We start from the raw sequence: 22,607 nt of genomic DNA, 5'->3' as shown, positions 1-22,607 counted from the left end.
CATTCTAGTGCATTACCAAACGTTCCACACCCAAAATGTTAACACGCTGGAGATCACTGATTCTTTCCCAAGAAATTCATAACGGTGCAAAGAGTTTCCCAGTATTCTCGGAAGTCGTTATCAAATGCATTTATCGTCGGTCGACCTTTACGATAGACAGCCTCTCCCAGTGTGGGAGGATCCTTTAAACACCGAAGTGTACGGTTACATCACAGGGCTAGCACTCAAAGGAGAGGAGAGACTCTAGTCTCGTATCTGAGCGCCCGAGCTTGTTTACACAATTAGAATGACTGATAGATCCATTAGAAGGGCGCCGGTCACTTTGACTCCAGGGACCTGTGGCGTCGGGATTTATTCCCTTCTATAAAGCATCTACTTCTTGATCCATTATGCAAAAGGAAGAAGAAAAAGAGGTAACGTTATACATGCACATTGCCGGCCGGCGAACAAGTAACGTTACATGCATCTAGGTGTCGGTTACAAAAGCTCCACTATGTCAATCAGAATTCTCAGTAATAGTGAAAAAAGCGCCTCCTGGCGACACGGTAAAGCTTGGAAATCATCCAACAGAAACCAGCTAAACTGTCAAACAAAGAAATCAACGAAAAATGTAATATGTTAGATATAAAAAAGCACAATAAAAGACGTTTACTACATTAAAAAGCGCATGGTGACAAATTACATCAGATGGGTATCTACGTAAAATATTATTGAGGGTATCGAAATGGGGGTATCGAAATGTAGATGTAGATGTAGATTGGCTCACCAGTCCTGTGGTGCATCAGCTATACATTAAATTTGCTCCACGATGTTTTGCTCTGTGTTAGTCACTGACGGGTATTTGTGGAATATACGACGGACAAATTCCGAAGAGCCGCTGCATTGCATTAAGCTCATGATTGAGAACTCTTTTTGATTGTACGGAAAATATTTATGTCAGTGGATTTGCTAGTGGTAATTTATTGCTCATAATTGATAGTTTTCATTGTATCAGCTAATCTGTTTACATAGGACCATGACAAGGCGAGATATTAACGTTTAATGTCCTTTTTTTAGGATCGCAGATCTGTGAGTCAGAATCCCACTATGATGACCCCTGACCTACCGGGCAAGTCCGGATGACGTCATGGCACCAAGATGGCGGCGGCCTTAAGGAGGAGGAAGTCAGTCGCTCGCTAGTCGGGCGGAATTGTTTCGTGCAAACGCGACGAACCGGGCCAATTGAGCGGGGATTTCTGTAACAGCGCGAGCAAGTTCTTCCAGGGCCGAGACCGGGCGATCGGCGCTATGGCTGCTGCGGTGGTGCCCGTGGCGAGCTCCTCGCGCACTCAGCCCGAAGTGTTGTTGAGCGGAGCCGCGCTGGGCGGCCGCTTCCATCGGCTCTTCGCCGGCCCCGCTGTACAGGAGTCTGTACCCGCAAGGTCAGCCAATCATCATCTGTGTTCTCCCCGTACTCTAACGTGTTCTCCCTCCGTCGTACACACGGTCTACACGACTGTAGATGTTGTAAGGAACAATGTGAACTTGTGTAACAAAGCTCTGTTGTTGTTTTGGTAAGTGATGGTGTGAAGAAGCAATCCCTTCCACTCCACGCCCCTTTTCCTCCTAACCTCTTTCTGTTTTTCCAGAGCCAGCCCAACCAAGAAGAAAACAAGGAGGAAAGCCAAGCCCAAGACCAAGGAGAAGACAAAGGTAAATGTCATGCCTTCCGCCTGCTGCAGGTATTTGTTTTAGGGTCGGGCCAGAGGACTGGTTTCGTTTTGTGAACAATGAAGAACCGCTGCACGAATCGAAGCTCGCGTGCCGCACCTCGGGTCCGGGGTAGGGATAGGAACGGAGTTCAGTCTTCCCCTACATCTAGAAGTCTAGCTTTTGTTTGTGTCCACCACAGATGTGTCCGATTCTCTTTCTAAGATCAAGAAAAGAAGAACTATGATTTAGTATAAACGGATGTAAAATTGGAAATGTAAAGCTGAAGCTGGCCCAAGCAATGGAGGGTCTAAATTATCCCATGGCCCAATGGTTTTGCGTCGTTGTATCTATCTGTCATACTCACACTCTGCGTCCATGGATGATCAATCAATTAGTTCCAAATTTCTATGAAAATTATTTTTTTCCCTGCTGAGTGTCCATGTTTTTTATCTCGGCACCCAGGCGTTGCCACATGTAGCTTACTGATGGAGCGACAAAATTGCAGCATCCCATTGATGAGGAGGACGGCAATGGAAGTCTGGTCCATGGCCATTTTGCCTGACTTATTTGCTTTGCCATGTGCAATCAGACCAAACATGGCGCTATCAGTAATGGCCCTAATAAAATTGATCTTGTCCTCCCTGGCATCTCAGAAGTATCACTCGACACGGACGGATACTGATGAAATAGGGAGGACAACCAAGTGCACGCTGATGTATAGGAATGGTAACGTTACCACAGCAGTGTCTTGAGATTTCAAATTCTTTTCACCTCTGACAAGATGATACAGAGATCATTACTGAAGGTCCATCAAGAATGCCAGCGAGAGTTTTGTCGGAAATTTCATCAAGTCCCTCCGCTTCCCGGCTGTCATGTCGTGTCGTCAGGCAAATGTTCCCCGTTTTGTCGTACGGTATTTGATTTAACGGGTATGATGCCGGGACAGTGACAAATATCTCTTAATCAAAGTCTGTCAGTTCATTTCTCGGGGTTGACCCCCAGGAAAGAGTGATGGCTGCCTCTCGGCACGGAACAAAAAGATGGTAATTTGCTTCGTTAGGTGACTTCCTGGTTCCGCGCGTAAAAACGGCGGAGGCTGGCGCCACCGGTCAGCGGGACGGTGCGGCACTGATGGTCCGTAATAACTGCCAGGTTATAGCTAATCTCCTTATGAATGATTAATGCTGCCCAAAATAAAGCGCACAGGATGTCCCTGAGGATATCGACCCCCAGGGCTGATTCTGGAATCCCGGAGAATTACGATGCATAGCGTACGATGCCTGGCGTACACCTGCAGATAAAGCCCCACTCTGTCCATACCATCTTACTCATCCCTTCCAGACTATACTCTGATTTTTCCGTATCGATACGATAGTAGTATATGTTATGAGGCCTCGGGTGTCTCTCTTTTCTTTCATATAGGTGCATGCTCAATGTTGTATTGATTTTCACCTTGACAGCCTAGACAATATACAAACGTAGGCTTGACATAGGGTAGGCTTGACATAGGTTTCCCCAATTTTGTACACAAAAACCAGTAGATAGCACTTTTGTTAACAGTACAGATCATTTCCCCCAGCCATTGTATATGTAGTTTCTATCAAGGATCACGCTGCACCCTTTTTTGTTAGGGACCTGTGAAGTTGATTCTTTTTTTATGCACCTGTCAAAGGCATCCCTAGGGGTTGGAATGGAGCCCCACAGTTAAATTGGATTTGATGATTTGAATATCAGATTTTGAGCATTACCCATCTTACATGATCAAATATTGGTGTAGAGATAAAATTCCTTCAGCCATCACGATTGCCCCCCAAAAATAAAACATTGTTAAATATGCGATTGGAATTATCATGTCTTTTTACACAATTACTGTGTCGTTTGCTCCCTTGGGTTTGTATTGATCAATGCAGCAACTGCAATGTTTTAGCACTAATGTATAAAGACTGTCTCTTTGCCCGAGGTCATCGTACTGCATATTGTCAGTCTCAATTATGCATGGCAACATCATTTTAATAATTTGATGGGAAGCCCATCAGTAGGAACCATATTAAAACTGATTTTTTTTCTTCTCGTTCGTTCGTTCCCTAATTGACATTCTGCACAGCACTTGTCACCGGAAATGTAGAAAGCTAACTTCTCTCCTGGTAGAAATATTAAATTTGGTTTAATTAATGTGATGCAATTAGAGAACAAGAAGAGGTCTGTACTTGGAATGCTGCAGCATCCATCATCTTTACAGGAGTTTTCTTATCAGATCTCTAATTAATAAGAGAAATTTATAATGATTTGTAGAATGCATTTATGATTAGCAATGGTACTTTGTTTGGAGCAGACATAAGATCGCTCAGCCCATGTCTCATGATCAAAGGGTGCGTTATCAAATGTAATTAAAGTCAACCCCCAACTGCACAGGCTTCTCTAACAGCATGTTTAATTCATACTTTTTTGCAGGGAGGAACGACAAGTAGTAATGGCAATGAATCCATTCCTTTTCAAGTCCCAACAATAGAGATCCCAGGGAATGCATCTGCGTTCAATGTGTATGCACACATTCGCCAGGCAGTGTTGGACCGTCAGACACGAGAAACTGCCAGGATTTTAGCCACCTTGACAAGCGAGAAGCGAGCAGCGGAGTCGGATTCGGAAGATGAAACGGAGGATCAAGTAAAGGAAGTGATTCCCAAACTTCCCAGGGTAAGTAAGGGCGCTCTGGAATGTTTCTGCATGTTACCGTGGGATGAATTTATTCACAAAGATGATTTTGATGATCACTCAGGTTTGAAATTAATGACAGGCTTATAGAACATCGTTCCCCTGATTACACTGTTGCTAGGCGACCATGCTTATGCAGCTGTGTTCTTTGCCAGGAGAATGCTTCACCGCGGACTGTTACGTTCTCAAGAGTTACAAGAGATGCTGATATCAGAGCTCAGTTGTGGCTTTACTCAAAATGAATTGTAGGACATTTTCCCCCGGAGAGGACGTGCCTAGAAAAGTAGCTTTTGTTCTCACGGCGGCGACGAGGGAAATTTAATTAATTGTGATTTGTGGAGGTAGCGATTTTTACGACCCTTTCAGTGAAGGACGTTTGGATGAGTGGTGATTGTGTTTGTGTCAGGCTGGTGCTGTGTTGTTGAGCATGACTCTGTGTGACAGTTGTGTTAGGGAGATGGAAAACAGTCCCGCGGGAGTGCTGGCTGTGGGTGCCAATTTGTTTGATGTGTTCTTTCCATTTGACGGATCAGCACACCTACTGTCAGAAAGAAAGTAAAAGTGAAAGTTTTCTTTCACTTTTTATATAAGATAAGATAGAATAAGATGACTTTTATTGCAAGTGGCAGACATCTACATTATTGAATGGTGTCTGAAATACCTTGTTAATTTGCATCAAATTTACTGGAAAGTCAAAAACATGCAGAAATGTACCTAAGCTATAGCTTGTATCGAGCAGTAGCAGTTGTTTATTGTATACATGATGTATAGTCGTGGATGAGAAATGTCTGACAAAGCAACAACATGAATGATCAACACAAGCATAAATTGCTGTGATGAATGTGTCTGAGGCATTTGAAAGAACTGACATAATTGATATCTATTACTTTGATGATGGTGTGAGACTGAATTACTCAGAACACACTAGAATACATTATCTTGGTGTTGTATAGCAACATTGCCTGATTCTAAATGATTCCCATATCGTAAATCAGTTAAACATGGAAAATGGGCTGATAAGAATGAAGTTTGTGTATTGTGCAAAATGAATGGAAGAATAGCTGATATTGTTGCTAACTATTATATAGTTTGCACATTTATTCTTAAAAGTCAGAAAGGATAGAATTTTACAATCTATACCACTGGATTACAATATGAAAATATCAGACGTTTCAGATGTCATTTCAACAGTGATTCAAAACAAATTCACTAACAACTTTTAACAGTCATTTTGCCATGTTGTCTTACTTATATTCCTTCCTTCCTTCCAGATTGTTGGCATAGGGCTGTGCGGGGTGTTCGAGCTGATCCGAGAGACGCGCCTGTCCCACCCTGCACTATGTGCACGAGCCCTACAGGCATTGTTGGACATGCTGCAAGGACAGCAGCCAGAGGGTCTTCGGAGCGAACCAGCAGATGTCATAGGTTCGTTTCTCTCTTACTGCAGGATAAGTCTATGGACACAAGCTCCTGAAATATCATTACATTGCATTGCATTACTGACCTGTTCTTTTATTTCAGTCCTCTCTGAGTGATACAACTTGCTGAATCAGCAACATAGGTACCAAAAGTCATTAAAGCCAAGGTACAGAAATGTATCGGCGCCAGAAGAGATGAATAGATGTAGGCTTGGGCTGTTATCTTTTTCCGATTCTTGATGAAAGTCTAATGCCTGTACAGTACCTTAAGATCTGTAATCTTGAGAGCAGATGGAGTCTTATTAGTTGCCCGACTAATTTTTATTGTGCTTCGGTAGACTAGTCCTCAAAGTACTTGCTTACGCTGCAGTCATCCTTCAGTGACAGTGCTGGGGCGATGGATAATGTAGTTCCCCTCCTAGCCTGCCTCGTCAGCTGGTATTGTCAAGCCTCAAATTGCTTTATCGGTTCTTACTACTTAAGCTGTACTACTAATAGAATAAGGTGTATGTAGATTTGACATTTTTGGTTGCCCGGTTTGTTTTGTCACATAATATTCTTGACCAGTTTCTGCTGAATGATTTCACTGGTTTCTTAATTTTTGTATACTGATATTCCCCCTATCATACCCTAAAAGTGCAATGTACATTGAATGTGGAAGCGGTGATCACCAGTATGATTTTGACTTTCATACATGGTACAGAAATGTAGAATTCGACATGTGCCAGCCCTGGAGCAGTACAACCATGATTGTTAGTTGTACAGCACTTGACTTGAACCCTACTGTCAGTCCTAATGTAGAAGGGCGGCCTGTGACACAACCAGGAACCATGCGGTGCCTTGGGTCGGGTCCAAAAACAGTCATTCACTCATGTTAGAGTATAGTACAGTCTACTTATTGCCCATTCCTCTCACTTGTGCTGTAACATAGCTTAGACTGTAGGGATGTTAATAAAAGAAGAGTTATGACCCAACCAGTCTTTTAATAAAACTGAATGCCAGATGGAAGCGGTTCGCAGGAAGTACATTGTGTAGACACTGATGATTCGCTTATGATTCCTGCAGTGTTCTCAGGCAGTGCGTTTGGAAACTCTGTTACAAATTGGGTTTCAGCCAGGTCATCAGATTAGAAGTCTGGGAGTGTGGGTGGGCAGATGCTGTGATCTGTAGATGCTCAGGTGTAGTTCGTGATGGGGGTATACGTAGATGAGTCACTGGTTCTAAAGGGCTGTGTCAGGAGCGTTTCTGGGTGGAGAGATGGCAGATGGTGGTGTGGACACGAGATAAATCTTGTCCTGATGAAAAAGTGTGCAGAAAATTGTTCTGTAGAGTAGAATGTCTGTATTTGTGGAACCAGGATGTTTAAATGTACTCATGCAGGATAAGTCTACGAATCAACACCCGACAGTTGATGAAAATATCATTCATTAATTCCCTGTAATAGGGGTGGATCCCAGTTCGGCTTAATAAGGTCCAAGCCCAAGTTTAGGTCCAGAGATTTAGGTTCAGGTCCGGACCTGAACCTGGGCCCGGATCCTGTCCAGTTGATGTTTTGTTTTATTAGACCAATATTAAGCATAGAGAATTGATTCTGACATGCACAACTATAAACCTTTCTTGGTGAGAAGACTTTCAAGATAAAACAGTGTTTGATATTTGAATGTTGTACTTATTTAAATGCCTTTTTTGTCAGAGGGGAGACTCAAAACACTTATCAAACAAAATAGGAAAATATATTTGTACTTTGTTCAGTTTTTTTTGGACTCAGGTTTTTGGCTTTCAGGTTTTTTGGACTCGGTTCTTGGATGTTATAAAGGTCCGAATCAGGTCCAGCGAACCGGTATCCACCCCTAGTCACTGGTTCTAAAGGGCTGTTTCAGGAGCGTTCCTGGGTGGAGAGATGGCAGATGGTGGTGTCTATGGGGCGTGGACACGAGATAAATCTTGTCCTGATGAAAAAGTGTGCGGAACATTCTTCAGTAGAGTAGAATGTCTGTATTTGTGGAACCAGGATGTTTAAATGTACTCATGCAGGATAAGTCTATGAATCAACACCCGACAGTTGATGAAAATATCATTCATTCCCTGTAAGGTGAAAAAATATATATCCACAATGTATATTGTGCAGTGTGAATTGGTACGTAAGCTCATAAATTGATGTTATGGCACAGTGCAAGTGAGCGATAAGCTTTGCTTTGCATACCCTTTCGTGCTAGAGTATGTTTGGATGTTTTGTTGCATACAGCACAAGAGTTAGAGGTAACATCAGGCCAGGTAAGATACATATCAGTAGTCTAATGTGTGAACAGCCTACTAATTTCCATTCCCTATTATCAATCTGATAGAATCCAAGAGCCGCACATGCTATTTTGTGCCGTTACTTCAATTTGCCAGTCACCACTGAAGCGTAGGCTGTCAGAGGAAGGTCGTATATCCCATCTTCTGACGTGGAAGGCAGATCCGTTACTGTCAGACTCGCCTCACAAGTAGATGGGCAAACGGCTGCCAATGAGGCGATGGAACCCGTCAGTGTACGAAAGGGGAATGTACAGCAATCTCAACAAATGGCGGCTTAGGGAAGAATCAAGCCGCTTGCGGCAAATAAAAAATGACTAAGTCATGAGGAGAAGTAATAAATAAGGAAGTAGTTGTCTCAGCTATAAACATTTAAGTGTTGATACTGCCTTACTCGTTGTGTATTAATGGGAAGGAGAGCATTGCTTATTGTTCAGCTGGAACTGATAGTTGTTTCAGAAAAGCTTTATGTTGCTTTCAATCAAGAAGATGGGGGAATGTTTGTCTTTATGTGCTTTCTCAGCTTTACGTGTATGTGTTGTTGGTAATGGAAACAGGTGTGAGGGTTTACTTCTCATACAGGTATGCTGCTTGCACGTTGGTGTCAAATTTATTTGGATGAGCCATGAAATGTTATCATGGAAGAGTGTATATTACAATTTTTCACTTTTTGCATCTTAGGAGATATTTTAGCATGTTAGTTGCAGTGACATAGTTGCCTATCCTAGCAGAAAAATGGTTTCTCGCCTCTCTGTCAGCATTCATGTCAATCCACGGAGAGTTTATCAGCTGTGGACTCAGGTACAGGACAGGTAGCAATGGGATGGCAACATGAAGGCATGGCGGATAGTGTCATTACCACCCTGTTAGTCACATGTTGGGGATGGTTGGTAAAGGATGGACATCAAATTATGGAGGAACTAGGAATTGTCCTCAGCATTCTCTCTTTTCAGTTACTTTGAAACACCCTAGCAGAAGTTTTGTCATTTGTCATTGACATCCCTTTCGTCCTTATTATATATAATATAATTACATGTACAGGTGTTGCAAAGCAAAAACCTGTTCTGTTAGCGTTTTAAACTTTTTACATGTCCATTATAGTCTATTCGACTGATCTTTATCATTCTAATGACAGAATATCTAAGATAGGCTAATTTGATTCCTTACTCTCTAGGTCTGTTTAATTCCTGGTACTAATTCTTCTTATTAAGAGATCTTTACTGCACTTTCATTTAGATTCTCTGCATGCTGTATTTGGTCCTGGAACAGTTCCAGATTTGCTTATTTGACAAATGTCCGTATGTTCTCAAATGTTCTGTATGACAAAATGAATTTTGTTACAACATGTAATCTTAGGCTATGACAAGAAAGCAGAAATAAACCTTTTGTTTAAAACACGATCAAACCAATGTATTCAAATGCGAACACACCTGATGATGCCCATCAGTTGCTAAATCAAAAATCTTCCTAACTCTCTTTCCCTGCTCAGTCAATCTGATAGCAGCTTTTCATCTTAATAGATGTGGTTATAAAGAGGCACGTTCCAACTAGTGAGTTGGCACTGCCTCAGAACTGTGTAGATGTAACACCAACGCCCCCATCTATCTTGACCAAATGTGGCATGATTAGATTACATCTTGCACCTCTGCCAACATGTGGTTGGTGCATAGCCTGTGGCTATTATCAAAAAGGCACTACCACATATTCTCTGGCTCAGTTTGAGAGCTTTTAGCTTTACTTGGCATCAAAATAATGTGTTGCAGGGTTTAAGTGTAGAGGAGGAAAATGTTTGACAATATAAACATGAACTCATGAGGTAAGGGCTTGCTTGTCTATGTGGGATCATTTCATGATCACCAACCTGTAGTCAGTGTTATTCATCACAGTGTAAGTAACTACCGACTAGGTTTAGTTTCTTGCATGGATAAATCCTAATGTGGAAGTGAAATGCACACAGTCTGAATCCTTTGAAAGGGAGGACATTAAAAATCGCCCACTCTGATTAGAGACCGAGTTGTACAGATGGCTGAGGAAGCAACTACTAAGCCCCTTAATTGATTTGCAGTATTTCCACGAAGCGATGTGTATCTGAAACATCTGTATTTTGTCTCACTCGTGTGCGTCTGAATGTTCGGCAGATGGCCCAGCTTGTGGAATCAGGGACCGCTCTGAGCGTGATCCGTTCTGCAAGGAGACTTCTCTCCGCGCTCATCCCTCATTCACGTTACATTTGCAATATGTGGCCCCTGAAGGTCTTAATGAAAACGCTATTTCCCTGGTGGAAAGGCATATTACTCTACATGTGCCAACTAATTCTGTTTTACCAAGCACTTAACTGTAGGCAGGGGAAAGGCAATACGGGCAACTCCCATCTATGAGCCATTTGAAATCACCACATCACGATTGGTCTGCTCGTCATAAAACATTGAACAGGCCAGAGGATTTCCTAGCAGGTAGATACTGATTGTCACTATTTTTATGTATAGAACAAATGTGTATGAAAATCTTGATTGAATACATTCTACTTTTAGATGTGGTCGCTTCCACCAGCTTAGTGCGTCCATGCAAATAACCATATGGCCATCAGGAGAATATCTTGAAGATGCAACTAAATGGGGGAAAGATTACAAGTTAATGCTCTTAAAATGCAAGCAGATAGATTGAAAAAGTTTATACAAGTTCTGATGACTGTCTTTACTGTGTATGCAACTTCAGCCAGGCATGGGATGAGAAAATGAGATTGAGAGGAATTCTCCTGAATATGTAGCAAGTCGCTGATTTCTGGATAAAGAATGCATAACCATAAATGTACTGTGAAATAGAGGTATAAGCTACTTTAATTCAGAAGTTCTTCATTCCTAAGGTCAGACACAGGCAGCATACAATATTGTTGCAAGTTATTATTTCCATCAAGCGGTTTCTATTGCATGTAAATCAAGTTGGCACATCAAATATATCTGCCCTTGGCTATTTTTTTTGTTGAAAAATATGATTTTGCTTCTGAAGTGAAATTGCCTTTCAGCTGAGTTGTGTGAAGTTGCCGGGACAGAAATTGCATCAGCTTCGCGGTGAGTTACTGCCGCGTACGAGCCTTTCCTGGTGTGGACATGTGCTGATTTTCCGACTTGGTGATTTTGCAATCAACCCCTTTTGAGGAAGATTGCTACGGAAAAGAATTGTGATCAGAGGAAGCTAGATGAATTAAGTGGGCCTTATCCATTAAGCATGCCGTACGTCAAGAAAATCTTTGCAAGGCTCTTCTGCTGCATTCATCCATTTGGTCATAATAGCAATCCCTCCTGAATAAAAAGTATCCAATCATGTATACTTATAGCTGTCGGCACATCCTCATGTGACCTTGAAGAATAAAATATCAGGAAATAGATACAGAATTTAGTTGGTAATTCCACCTTAGGTCGAACAGCTAGATTAAATGTAACCCATGTTCCAACTGATGAAATATGGACGGAGTAGAAATACAATTTGGATGCAGCAGTCCAGCCATCTGGTCAGACAGGTGTGGGGAGTAATAGAGGGTTTGAACAACACTCAATACTTTATAACGTTACTGTATATGTTTTTAGTGGTTAGGAACTGCCGTTAAATCTCTGCCACAAGTTGTGATGTCCAATAAAAGGCACCTGCTGCAAAATCACACCCACAATTTTACAAATGCAATATAGCATTTGAAAACTTTTTCATCATTTCCAAATAACGTGAGAAATCGATTGGCGTTATATTTTTCATATCAGAATATAAACTTGCCGACTGAATAAACTAGTAAACCAATAGTTATTATCGGCAAATATAGGTAACCAATAAAGACCATATGTTCATACCACATTGTTTACGGAAAACCTTCCATCAACGAGCTTCCGAGTGCTGTGAAGAGTCTTTAATCATGATTGATAATAATACCAATCTGTGGCATGGGTCCAGGAAGGGGCTCAGAACTGATGTAGACTCTGAAACTGCTAGCGCTATGGGTGTCTTCGTTTGCATTGGTACTCGGAAATGTGAAGAAAAGTTTGCAAAAACAAAATGGGATTCGAAGACATTTAATCATACACATCAGAAATGTGAGGACAATTTTTAGATTAAAAAGCAGTAAATAACCATTGTTAAAAAAAAATAAAATAAGATAGATGGCAACAAAAAATTTCAACCGGTGTTTCTGCGTTGTCGACTTTTGATCTGTCCTTGTCAATTTGTACCTTGACTTTGAGATAGGGTGCCAGCACTTGATGCGCGGATGTTGTATTGTTCTCACGTGCAGGTGTCATGGACATATACAGCCTATATGAAAGGTAGTCACCCATTGATCACATTTCCCCCATTGCAGGTTTAAAGACACGATCATTGTCAATGTGAATTTCATGCAGACTTACACTTGTATAGGAGCAACCGATATTACATCATGAATAAAACAGGACTCTTTATCCCGTCTGTAGGGTGAGAAATAGAGGGATTTGGGGCACCGACCCACATTATGTGTCTTGATCTGATTTAAGTTGAACTATTGCCATGGCTTTCAGGAGAAATTGATGATATCTAAGTCAGGGATAAAGCCTTGAAAGTTTCCTCTTTGAATGATGTAAGGAACTCTGCACTAGGAACATTTTTTTAAAACTGGAGATGGAAAGAACTGAGTTAGCATCGATCAGTTCGTACTGTTACAACATACAGTTGGAACGCTTGTAGTAAAATAGATAAAGCCCAATGGATGCTAATGCAATTTTTTGGTTTATAGCCTGACCTTTCTGCAAACAGCATTAAGTAGAAGAGGGATTAAAAAGTTTGTTAAAATCAATGAATACATTTCATGTCTAAATGTTTGATTAATCCATTTTTAATCATAACCTTTTTTCATGTGCATAAGTTATACAATTCTAGCCTTACCCATAAATCATGTTCTCTAATAGTTTCACACATTATGCGTTTGTAGTTAGGCAGGCCTCGGTGATCGCTCATCATCGCAATATTAAAAGTCAAAGCCATCCCCAATTTTCTTCATTCCATGCTGTCGTAATACTGTAACAATGTCTATTAATCTGCACCACTGTTATGAATGTTATAGGAACCATTTATCCCAAGATAAAAATGAGATGAACTGAATAGTTCCATATGAATTGATGTTATATTCCGAGGGGGAGGCTGGTTGATTGGGATGGCACTTGTGACAGCGGGGATGGTGTCATTGTAAACAAAATGTGCATAAATTGACTACAGCAAGGATCCCCTGGGAGAGGGGAGGGGCACAGATAGGGATTTATCAAATTTGCTCAGTGATTTAGTGAACAGGAAGCAGCAGCAAGAAGAAGATTCCTTCACAAATTCTGTTGAATATAGCAAAATCGTCTGTTTATCTGTATGTGTGGTTTAGATTTAAATTAATAATTTTGATATGAAAATAGTGAATCAGACGTTCCGAAAAAATAACATCTCACACAGTTCTGACACTTTCCCCTAAGCCTGTTTGATTTTTTCCAAGATATATACAAGTCAGAATAAAAATCGGTCAGTGATCAGTGATCACTTCTGATGCCAGCAATAGTAAGTTCAAGCAGCTCTTTAGATAGCTGACGGTCATTTCCATCAAGGTGTGTCCATTAATAGTTTGGTCGACATTGAAACCTGTGTTTATGAGAGGTGGCATCAATCATGACAGCCCGCATACATGTACCTGGTATCTGTTGATAGCGCGGCCTGAACGTGAGAACCTCTGTGGGGGGATTACCACAGGTACGGCTGGAGTCCCCTTCGGAGCACCAAAGGGCTTGGAGGTTTATCATGCCATTCAGGTTGATACAAAGGCTTTAGCCTAGCACATCATTCATCCTTTTGTACGGGGAAGATTGGCACCTTCAATCATGTCAAGGAGAAAATTTGCAGATGGTGAAAAAGGTGTTGTTTCGTATGTTATGGTCCTGTCACACAGCACGTTCGAAAAGGATCGGTCTGCATATTTGCCCCAGTCACACAGTAGGAAAAGTGATCGGCCGACAAGTCTGCAAGCTCTAGATGACATTTGCAGTTGTAATACATCCAGTGTTCTCTTGATCATAGCATGATTTTTAGAAATAGGGCAGTTTGCAGGTCCCTGAGTGTGTTTGGGTAGATTTTCAGGTAAAAAATATGTTCGACTCTCAGTTCATTTTTTAGTTTGGCGACCTTCTGGCGGTATTGACAAATGTGACCGGGTTGCGTCGACTGTGTGACAGGGGCTTGAAAGTGGTGGTGGGATGTTGACATGCCAAGGACCGCTGTACTCCTGTGTAAGCTTCAGAGATTGATAAGGGAACCTTTCTCCTCTGTCCCGATAAGATCTGCCCGTAAGCCTTACAGGGAGGTTTGTGTGCAGCGATCAAAGAGCAGAGGTGATGCACACCAGGGACAGAGCATGGTTATTACGAATTGATTTACACTGCTAATAGAACAGTTGCAGGTGTGCATTTGTTCTTTCTATTCATGTATGTAGTCAAAAAGTCTTTCATATTGTAAACATCAGAGTCATTTTTTCTGACAGATGATGCTTCATGAATGTTTCTTCTGCTTGTTAGGAAGTCGTTTTGCTACATACAGTTATGCCATTAAAATGTGCATCCTCTGCCTCTAAAGAAATTGTCTCCCTTGTGACAACGATAGCATCTTCCTCTCCTACTAAAATAGGAACTGCCTTCTTACGATCTAGCAGCGCCGCTGGATGGACTGTTTCATGTGATAGATTTATGACAGCAAAGCAGGACTTATCATGCCTCTGGTCTCAGGAGGATGAATCTCAACTTTGATGGTGACGATATCGCGCCTTTCAAATCAAACTCATTTCTTCCCAAATGAAAAAGCAGGGACGACAACAGTCCAGGGTGGCCGATATTGATCAATGAGAGAAAGAACTGGCAGGGCAATTTTTATTTTTATCATGCCTCATACCTTCTTTTTTATTTGATCCCTTTGATCATAATACTGGGTTACGGCTTATTGACCTTTCCAAATGCAATATACATCTTTACGGTGTTTGAAGTTATGTATAAATTGTAAAATGTGGTAAAGAATCATAGAAAATGTGTTTGTTATAGGAACAGTACAGGAACAATTAATCATTAATGTGGTGTAGTTTCATCCTCTGATCTTCTGGAATTTTTTTTCAATTTCAGCCTTTTAGTAAGATATTTCACATAACAATATTCCTAAAAAACATGATAGGGGCATTAGAAAATACGACTTTGCATATATAACCTACAATTATCAGTCAAACTATTCGTCCATGCACTTAAAAAATAGTTTTGTGCAATCTGTCGTTTTAAGCAGTGTCCAATCATTAGAATAAGAAAGAATGCTTTCATAACGAGCTTGCCAAAATGTTACAAAACGTCAGATTCTTAAGTTTGCTACAGTCATGTTGTTGAAACGAAGAAAAGCGTAGCCAGTATCTTTATTCCTAGTAGTAGGCACATATACATTGTATACCCTCCTACCAACTTTTCCTTGAGGACAACACCTATTGAAAAGCATCCCAGGCATACATGTACATGTACAGGTGTGCTTGTGAGACCGTAGTGTGTACAATTCCCTTGCATCTTCAAAATGATTGGTGCTCCTTTCATTGTGGCAGGAGCATCCAATTTGGGCCATCTGTGCTATGGCAAGAGCGGAGTTTGCTGCATCATTATTGGCCAGGACCCTTGCATCAGTCAAGGAGTCGGAGCGGGCCTTTTCACGCGGCAAACAGTGTGTGCCGCAAAGCGTTGTGAAGAGGCAGCAGAGTGTTGTTCGTCAGAGGGGGTGCCATCATTTGTTTGAAGGACTTACATTGTACATTGTGTGTGTGAGTGCTGTCACGCTCAAGATCATGGCAATTTGCTTGGGTTCAAGAAATATCTAAAAAGAATTCTTTCTTCAAATTTCAGTTGTCCTTGTTTTGCTGGACTATATGTAGAATTTTTGGATTAGCTTTTTGAGCATTTGTTTTGTAATTTTTTGGCCTTAAAGTAAGTTGTCAAATTCTTGCAAAGGGTTTCACTTTCTAAGTCTTTAATTCTTGAATCCAAGAAATCGTAAACTCCTCCTCATGTATTGAAAACAGCTGAAATGTGCTACCGGAAAGGACTCGGTACCTTCATCATAAAGCCACCCATGGAAGCTGTAAGTTCCAGCTGCAATCAGGTCCGTATTGAACTTGGAGAAATGCCACCGTTTTACTACCAATCCAATGGGATGCAACCAGTGTAATGGCCATACCTGGGAGGGTCCAGATTGCATAGTAGCAGTTAGGCTGGGGAAGAACCTGATTAAATTCTGTTTATGGCAATTGTGTGTGGTTTTACAACTGCCAAGTACGGCTCTAATGCGGGAAGAAAATAAAAGTTAGCTTTTCCGATTTATGGCTCATCACGATTATTGAACTCTTACCGCGATAAAACAGGAAGTTACGATGTTAACCCAAGTGATTTAAATGTGTCAACACCATCAGCACTGTGGGCATAGTGATTTGAAAGCTTGTTCAGCAAGTATAGTTGATTTCATGATATTCATGGGGAAATGATGCGGTAGAAAAAATATTACTTTGTGGAGCAAGAACACTGTCCTAACTCAAGTGACTCAGAAACTTATAGATTGGTAGCTAAAGATGTACCCTTGGTTATAGACACTTGTGTTATTCCACTGTAGCAGTAGTTGCATGCAAAAGTAGAAGAATAATCACTTCAATAGCTGCTGTAATCAGACATGTAGGACACTGCCCCCCTCTCCTTGCCAAGACAGAGTTAAATTTTTACTACTGGAGTGATCTATGTGTCTGGTTTCCCCCGTGGGCGGCATGGTTAGTTGACCTGCCAAAGGCAAGGGTTCACCTCCATGGCAGGCCCAAGATACAACTTTGCATTGCTTAAATGAAAGAGCTTATCGTCCAAATTTACAGCAAAACAGGACATTTCTGATTAGCCTCTGAGTCTAATTCATCAACATACCAGCAGCAACTTGGTCAACCCTGTACCCTATGAGTGCTGAAGGTTACATTCCAGTTGGTATGAACTGTTGAGCAAGATTTGATTAGCAGCAAAACATGCTGCTACACCTAATACCAGAATCAATGTTTCAATTTCTAATAGATGGGCCCTTGGGACTTCCCCGGTAAAATATTGATGACTGTGTGATACTGTACAAGGTATATATACATGTAAGTTATGCGTATAGCCTACCATTGCATTTGCAAGTCTCCTACCTACCCAAAGTTTTCTTCTGTGTTGCAAGTACAGAAGAAACCTAAAAGTAGATTTCACTCGAGTGGTTCACTTAGCATCAGGCTTGAGTACTTCGATTTTACCCCCAAGTGCAGTAAGCATTAAAGTAGCTTTTAAACAGACAATTCTCGTTCATTTACCACTTTTAATGAGTTTGGCTCGCAACTCCCTTTCAAGTATATAACTCTTGTCGTTTGGAGTGTGGGAAAGTTTCTGAGTCTTTAACTTGTAGTTAAAGAATTCCCAATGTACTTAGAACTCTTTAAGGAAGGAAATGAACCTTGGCAATGTATTAATGGTTTAAGAGCTGTGCGGAAGAGAGTATGCCAGAGCCATTTGCAATTTTGTCAATCAGTTGTTCCAATAGTGTAAAAGGCTGAGCTTAAGTGCCTATAGTAGGCAAAAAAAAGAGGTTCGCTCCTTTTTGTAAATGGCCTTTTAGGGTAAAAGATTTCCAGTTCAATAATTGTCCTGTTGCGTATAGGAAACTTCAGTCTATGCCAATGAGGAAAGCTAGAGGAAGCTTTGTGCATATGTTGTTGATAACATTCAATAAACATCTGTCTATGCTCTTCTTGCATACTTCTAGTTGTGTAGTCTGTAATTATGTTTATTTTGGAATTAATGGAGCATCATGGAGCATATTTGATGTGATCTTACTTGCACTCTTGACATTAAGGAAATGCTTTTAGTAACGTTTTCTATGGATTGTATTCTTGGACTGAACCTTTATGTACACATCGATAATGTTATATGCTTTCTTGTATTAAAATCAAAAGTAATAATGTATGGGACTTATGCCTCAAGCTTGCTTTCATGCACTTTGATATTCTGATCTGTCGTTGCAGCTTTGAAACTGTTGTTTTGGTTTCTGCAACATTTACATACGTAAAGGTCTCCCAAATAAACGGCAATGTTCTTGGTGGTATTGTGCCCTAGAGCTAAATAGAGGGACATCTGCATGGTGATGTTCACATCACAGTACAGGATGGAAATCTGCCCTTCAAAGAGCTTTCATGTATGTCTAACATGACCCATACAAGAGAGGAGAAAAATGTACCAAAAAAGAGTCCAGAAAGATCACTTAACAGTACCAAGGCTGGTACCAGTACACATCTAAATTTTTCTAAAAGTATATTAATCTTATTAGTTAATGCATATAGGCCTATAATGTCCTTGGTTAAAATAGAATCTTCTTTGAGAATTTGAAATTTTATGTATTGGGTTCATTTCCTCTTACCAGTTACTACCCTGCAAGGACTGGAACAAAATCCAGGTTCTGATGTTCAAGCCTGTGCAGTAAAGACAAAAGATGAGATTAGTTTATAATTTGTTATAAATGTTCTCAGTGTGTGGAAACGAGTGCCTAAAACTCTTGCTAAAAGTGCCTGTCATTACGTCTCTTGCTTAGCATCTAGGGGCATTTCATGCACCCCTAGGCGCACTAGGTGTGGAGGAGTTTTCCTCAACTCCGTGTGGTGCTGTCCCCAAGCAGTACTTTGGGCAGCTAGCCCACCGGCAAAGCATTTGCGGTAATCTGCCTCACTTCTCTTCCACTTGCGCCTAAATCTAGTCAACTTTGACCATCTGTAGTGTGCTGACAAATGGGGCCCAGGTTTTATGAGGGTCGGAATGGCTTCCAATGAATATGTGAAGGATTTGGAAATGGGGAAATCTGTCTTGCTGTGTGGGAAACGATGGGGTTTCACTTGATGGGGCTGTTGCCTTTAGAACTGAGCGATGGCGTTACTAAATCAACAGATGAGTATTATCTGGGAATGAAAAGGTTCTGGCAATGAAAGATGAAAGCTAACAGGAGAAATCAGATTTAATCTTCCCGTGGATATAAAACTTTGTTCCCGTCATTGTCTGTTGATGGGTACAAGTGCTCCTCCTGGATATGTTTCTTGTGATACACTTTGTCTTGCTGATGCCTTATCAATTTCTGCACAAAAACATCTAATACGAGGCTTACTGTATTGTTTACCGGAAAAAAAGAAGTGTTGAACCCCGAGGCAAGTTACAATATAACCAATACTATGTGGCCTTGGTATCAAAGACTCAGGGTGGTGTAGAATTACCGCAGGAAACAGTAAATTTCCTTTTACTAATGGGGTCATTCCATGTTTATTACCTAGTTATTAAAGCTCTACAGCTATCTTAACAGCCCAATTCATATTTCCTTAATCCTACCTGGCCTTTAGTTGCTACATTTATTACCCGGCTTTTCTAAAACAAATTTACTGCAGCTGATGCTGTAATGTGAACATTACTGCAACAGATTAAATCATTCTTGTCTTGTTACCTCAACAGCTATAATCTATAAGGAATTTTTAAAATACATGTCTTGCATTTAGGAAGCTACTTGCATATGATACTTGTCCCTTCTAGAATTACATCTATGTAACCTTCTACAACATTTGTTCTTTAAGCTTCTCTCTCTTCTTCTCTCCCATAGCTTAGTCAGCCGTCGGGGCAGCATAGCTTTAATTTCCTAGGCAAAATAAAAGTTCTCCCTATTTGCTCTGATTCAAGCAGAAAAGGCCAGTTAAAGTTCTATAGACAAGCGTTAATGTATTGAGTCTTTGATGTTTATGTTCTATATATGTACCCTAGTCAACCATATTTGTATTTCTAACTTGTTTGTCATAACTCTCTTGAAAAACCAAGACCAAAGTAAGAGTTGTTTTAAGAAAACAAGATGTAGCTGGCAACATGGTGAACAAAACAGAAATAGAAATGGGTTTGGTATTTCAAACCATTTCTCAAATGCAGCCATATGAAAAATTTCTGAGTTGGTCTGTTGTATGGTCTCCTATGGTTTTTCCTGGAACTGCCCTGGGTAGTTACATTAACGGTGCACTAGACATGATAGAGGCCTCTAAGGTACATATATTCTAAATGTGGGTGTACAGTACTCGGGTATACCTCCTCTGACCTTTTGGCATTCCCTGATTTATGGCAATTTTAGCCATTTAAAGTAATTTGATTATCCATCCTCCGTTCCCTATGAAAAAACAATGTCTGCAGAAAGTACCGGGCTGATTGAATTACACTGACCTTGCCTGGGTGCACTAATGACATCTCTCTGTTCTCAGGAGGAACATTTGGTCTGTCCATGGCCTAGTTTCAGAATCATTTTTCTTACCGGTAAAAATGTAGACAAGTGGAACAGACATGTTAGCCTGGGTGCCATCCTATTTCTACCGGGGCTCCTACACTCGCTACCCTGAAAAAATAGGGTAGTGAGTGTAGGAGCCCCGGTAGAAATAGGATGGCACCCTGGCTACAGACATGTGAGAAGAGATACAGCACTGTTGTACCAACTGATTTACATGAAGGTGTGCTTTTTAGCGGAAATGATTTAGATAACACCAAAAATAGTTACTCAAGCAACTAGATAAAATTTTGAAACAGTCATTCATTTCAGATAGCATCCGCTATCTTTTGTCAGTGACTAAGGACTGATCTGGTAGAAGTAGATTTTTATACCAAACCTCTGAATAAATATGTTAATGAAGTAAAGACAATTTCAGATGGTTCAATAGAATAGCAAGTTAAGACAAGATTTAGATAACATTTTGTAGACGGCGACGAGTGGCGTAAGGTGATCCGAGCTTCCTGAGTTGGCATCCGACGATGTCCTCGATGACGACAGTGAAGCGAGATCAATCTTTCTATGTGGAAGCTGAAATTGCTGTGTACTTTATTGGGTCACTGTTGCTGCTTTTGCTACAACATCACCCTTTTAGTTGCATGGTATTAGGAATCTGCCTACCTGCATTAGTGCCCAGAGTAGGTACAAATACAACATAATAGAAATGATAAGCATTGAACTTAACAACTATACAAACTTTCACAATTTGTAGTTCAGTTGTGATTTTGATACGGCTGAGTTGAAACAGCCATTTCTAATATGAGACCCGTGTACACATGTAGACTTGACATGCACACAGTCATGTACATCTTTCATAAGTTACTTTAATTTGTAAAGTGATGACTGTACACGTTTTCTTCCATTTTTCTCAATCAAAGACGCATGTATTATACGTCACTATTCACTACAGTTATTATCAATATGCATATTTGTTCCACACGAATTGCCCACAGTCTTCCATGGCTAATTTGTAAATGTGAAATAAAATGAATAATTTATACTACAGAAAAAGCTTGTAGTCAGGCAGATTAAATCAAAAGCACCATTAGACAAGATTGTGCACGTTGGCAGAAGCCTCGCAGCATGTGTAAGAGTGGGGAAGACCGCGGCAGACGTCCTTTAGATGGTTGGTCGACAGTGTAGAGGATGGGGAGGAGGGTGTGTGTGACTAATGTGGGGGTGCAAATGGGCGTGAAGTTGTTAGGTAAAGGCAGGGAACAATTATCAGCCACGTTGTAAATCAGATTACACGACACCGGAGTTGGCGCAAACTTTACGACTTGTAACAGTCACACTTTTTCGATCTTCTGGAAAGTTCCACGTTTTGCCAGATTCGTTATGGACAGCTATGTGGGTCATCTAGAAGGAGGGATAAATTATGAAAGGTGGGAAATTAGGATATTTCTCTTCAGTACATGTACATCTATACAAGGATAATGGGTGCTAATGTGTCATGAATTCTGAAACACTATGTTCGTCGATGTAGGTTAGTAATAAGATATGGAAGGTAACAGTTGCTCAAGCAACTGGACAGATTTAGGAGACAGTGACCGTTTCCTAAATTTATACATTAGTTTCTTGTTACCTTGGGAGACAGTATGTGCTTCAGTACATTTGTATTCCACAGCAGATGTGACACAACTCAAGTAGTTTGTATGAAGATTCATTCTTTGGGAGATTGTTCAATAAGGAAAATAACATGTCACCACCCCAAAGTTAGCCGTCAGGTGTCACATCAGGGCCACAGCTCTAGCATTGATTTTTCTTGATGCCAGGCTTTGTTACAGGGAGGGAAAAATTGCCATCATCAAGATTACTTCCGACAGGCTGGACAAGTCGGGAAAGACAGCCGAACACAGACCGAGGCAGATTGGTTACTTGTGCTTGGGCACATTGCCAGAGTTTGTCCAGGTACTCTTAAGGGTAACATGATCCCTCGTAAGCCAAGTTACAAGCTTGTGCTATAGCTAGGTGGTTTCCTGCTGCGCCCATGTGCTCAACATATGTCTCAATTTGCAGGACAATAGTCAGTTAGGTATTGTAATCAGCTGAGTTGTTTTATTATTATTCAGTATGTATCTGTATTGCAAGTAT

At 40.9% G+C, this 22,607-nt stretch overlaps 1 protein-coding gene across 1 annotated transcript in view; it reads left to right on the top strand.

The window, feature by feature from the left end:
• The first annotated feature begins 1,111 nt into the window (after positions 1-1,111).
• Positions 1,112-22,607, top strand: part of LOC136437201 (E3 ubiquitin-protein ligase MYCBP2-like) — a 160,770-nt gene continuing 139,274 nt past the window's right edge. Inside the window, exons 1-4 of the mRNA XM_066431682.1 lie at positions 1,112-1,421; positions 1,629-1,692; positions 4,144-4,386; positions 5,676-5,829. Coding sequence (XP_066287779.1) covers positions 1,288-1,421; positions 1,629-1,692; positions 4,144-4,386; positions 5,676-5,829 — 595 coding nt within the window. The 5' untranslated portion in view covers positions 1,112-1,287. The remainder of the gene's footprint in view (positions 1,422-1,628; positions 1,693-4,143; positions 4,387-5,675; positions 5,830-22,607) is intronic.

This window comes from Branchiostoma lanceolatum, chromosome 6 (genome assembly GCF_035083965.1).
Source record: "Branchiostoma lanceolatum isolate klBraLanc5 chromosome 6, klBraLanc5.hap2, whole genome shotgun sequence".
NCBI classification, from domain to species: Eukaryota; Metazoa; Chordata; class Leptocardii; order Amphioxiformes; family Branchiostomatidae; genus Branchiostoma; species Branchiostoma lanceolatum.
The sequence above is the reverse complement of the archived record's forward strand: the minus strand, read 5'-3'. Positions and strand labels throughout refer to the sequence as shown.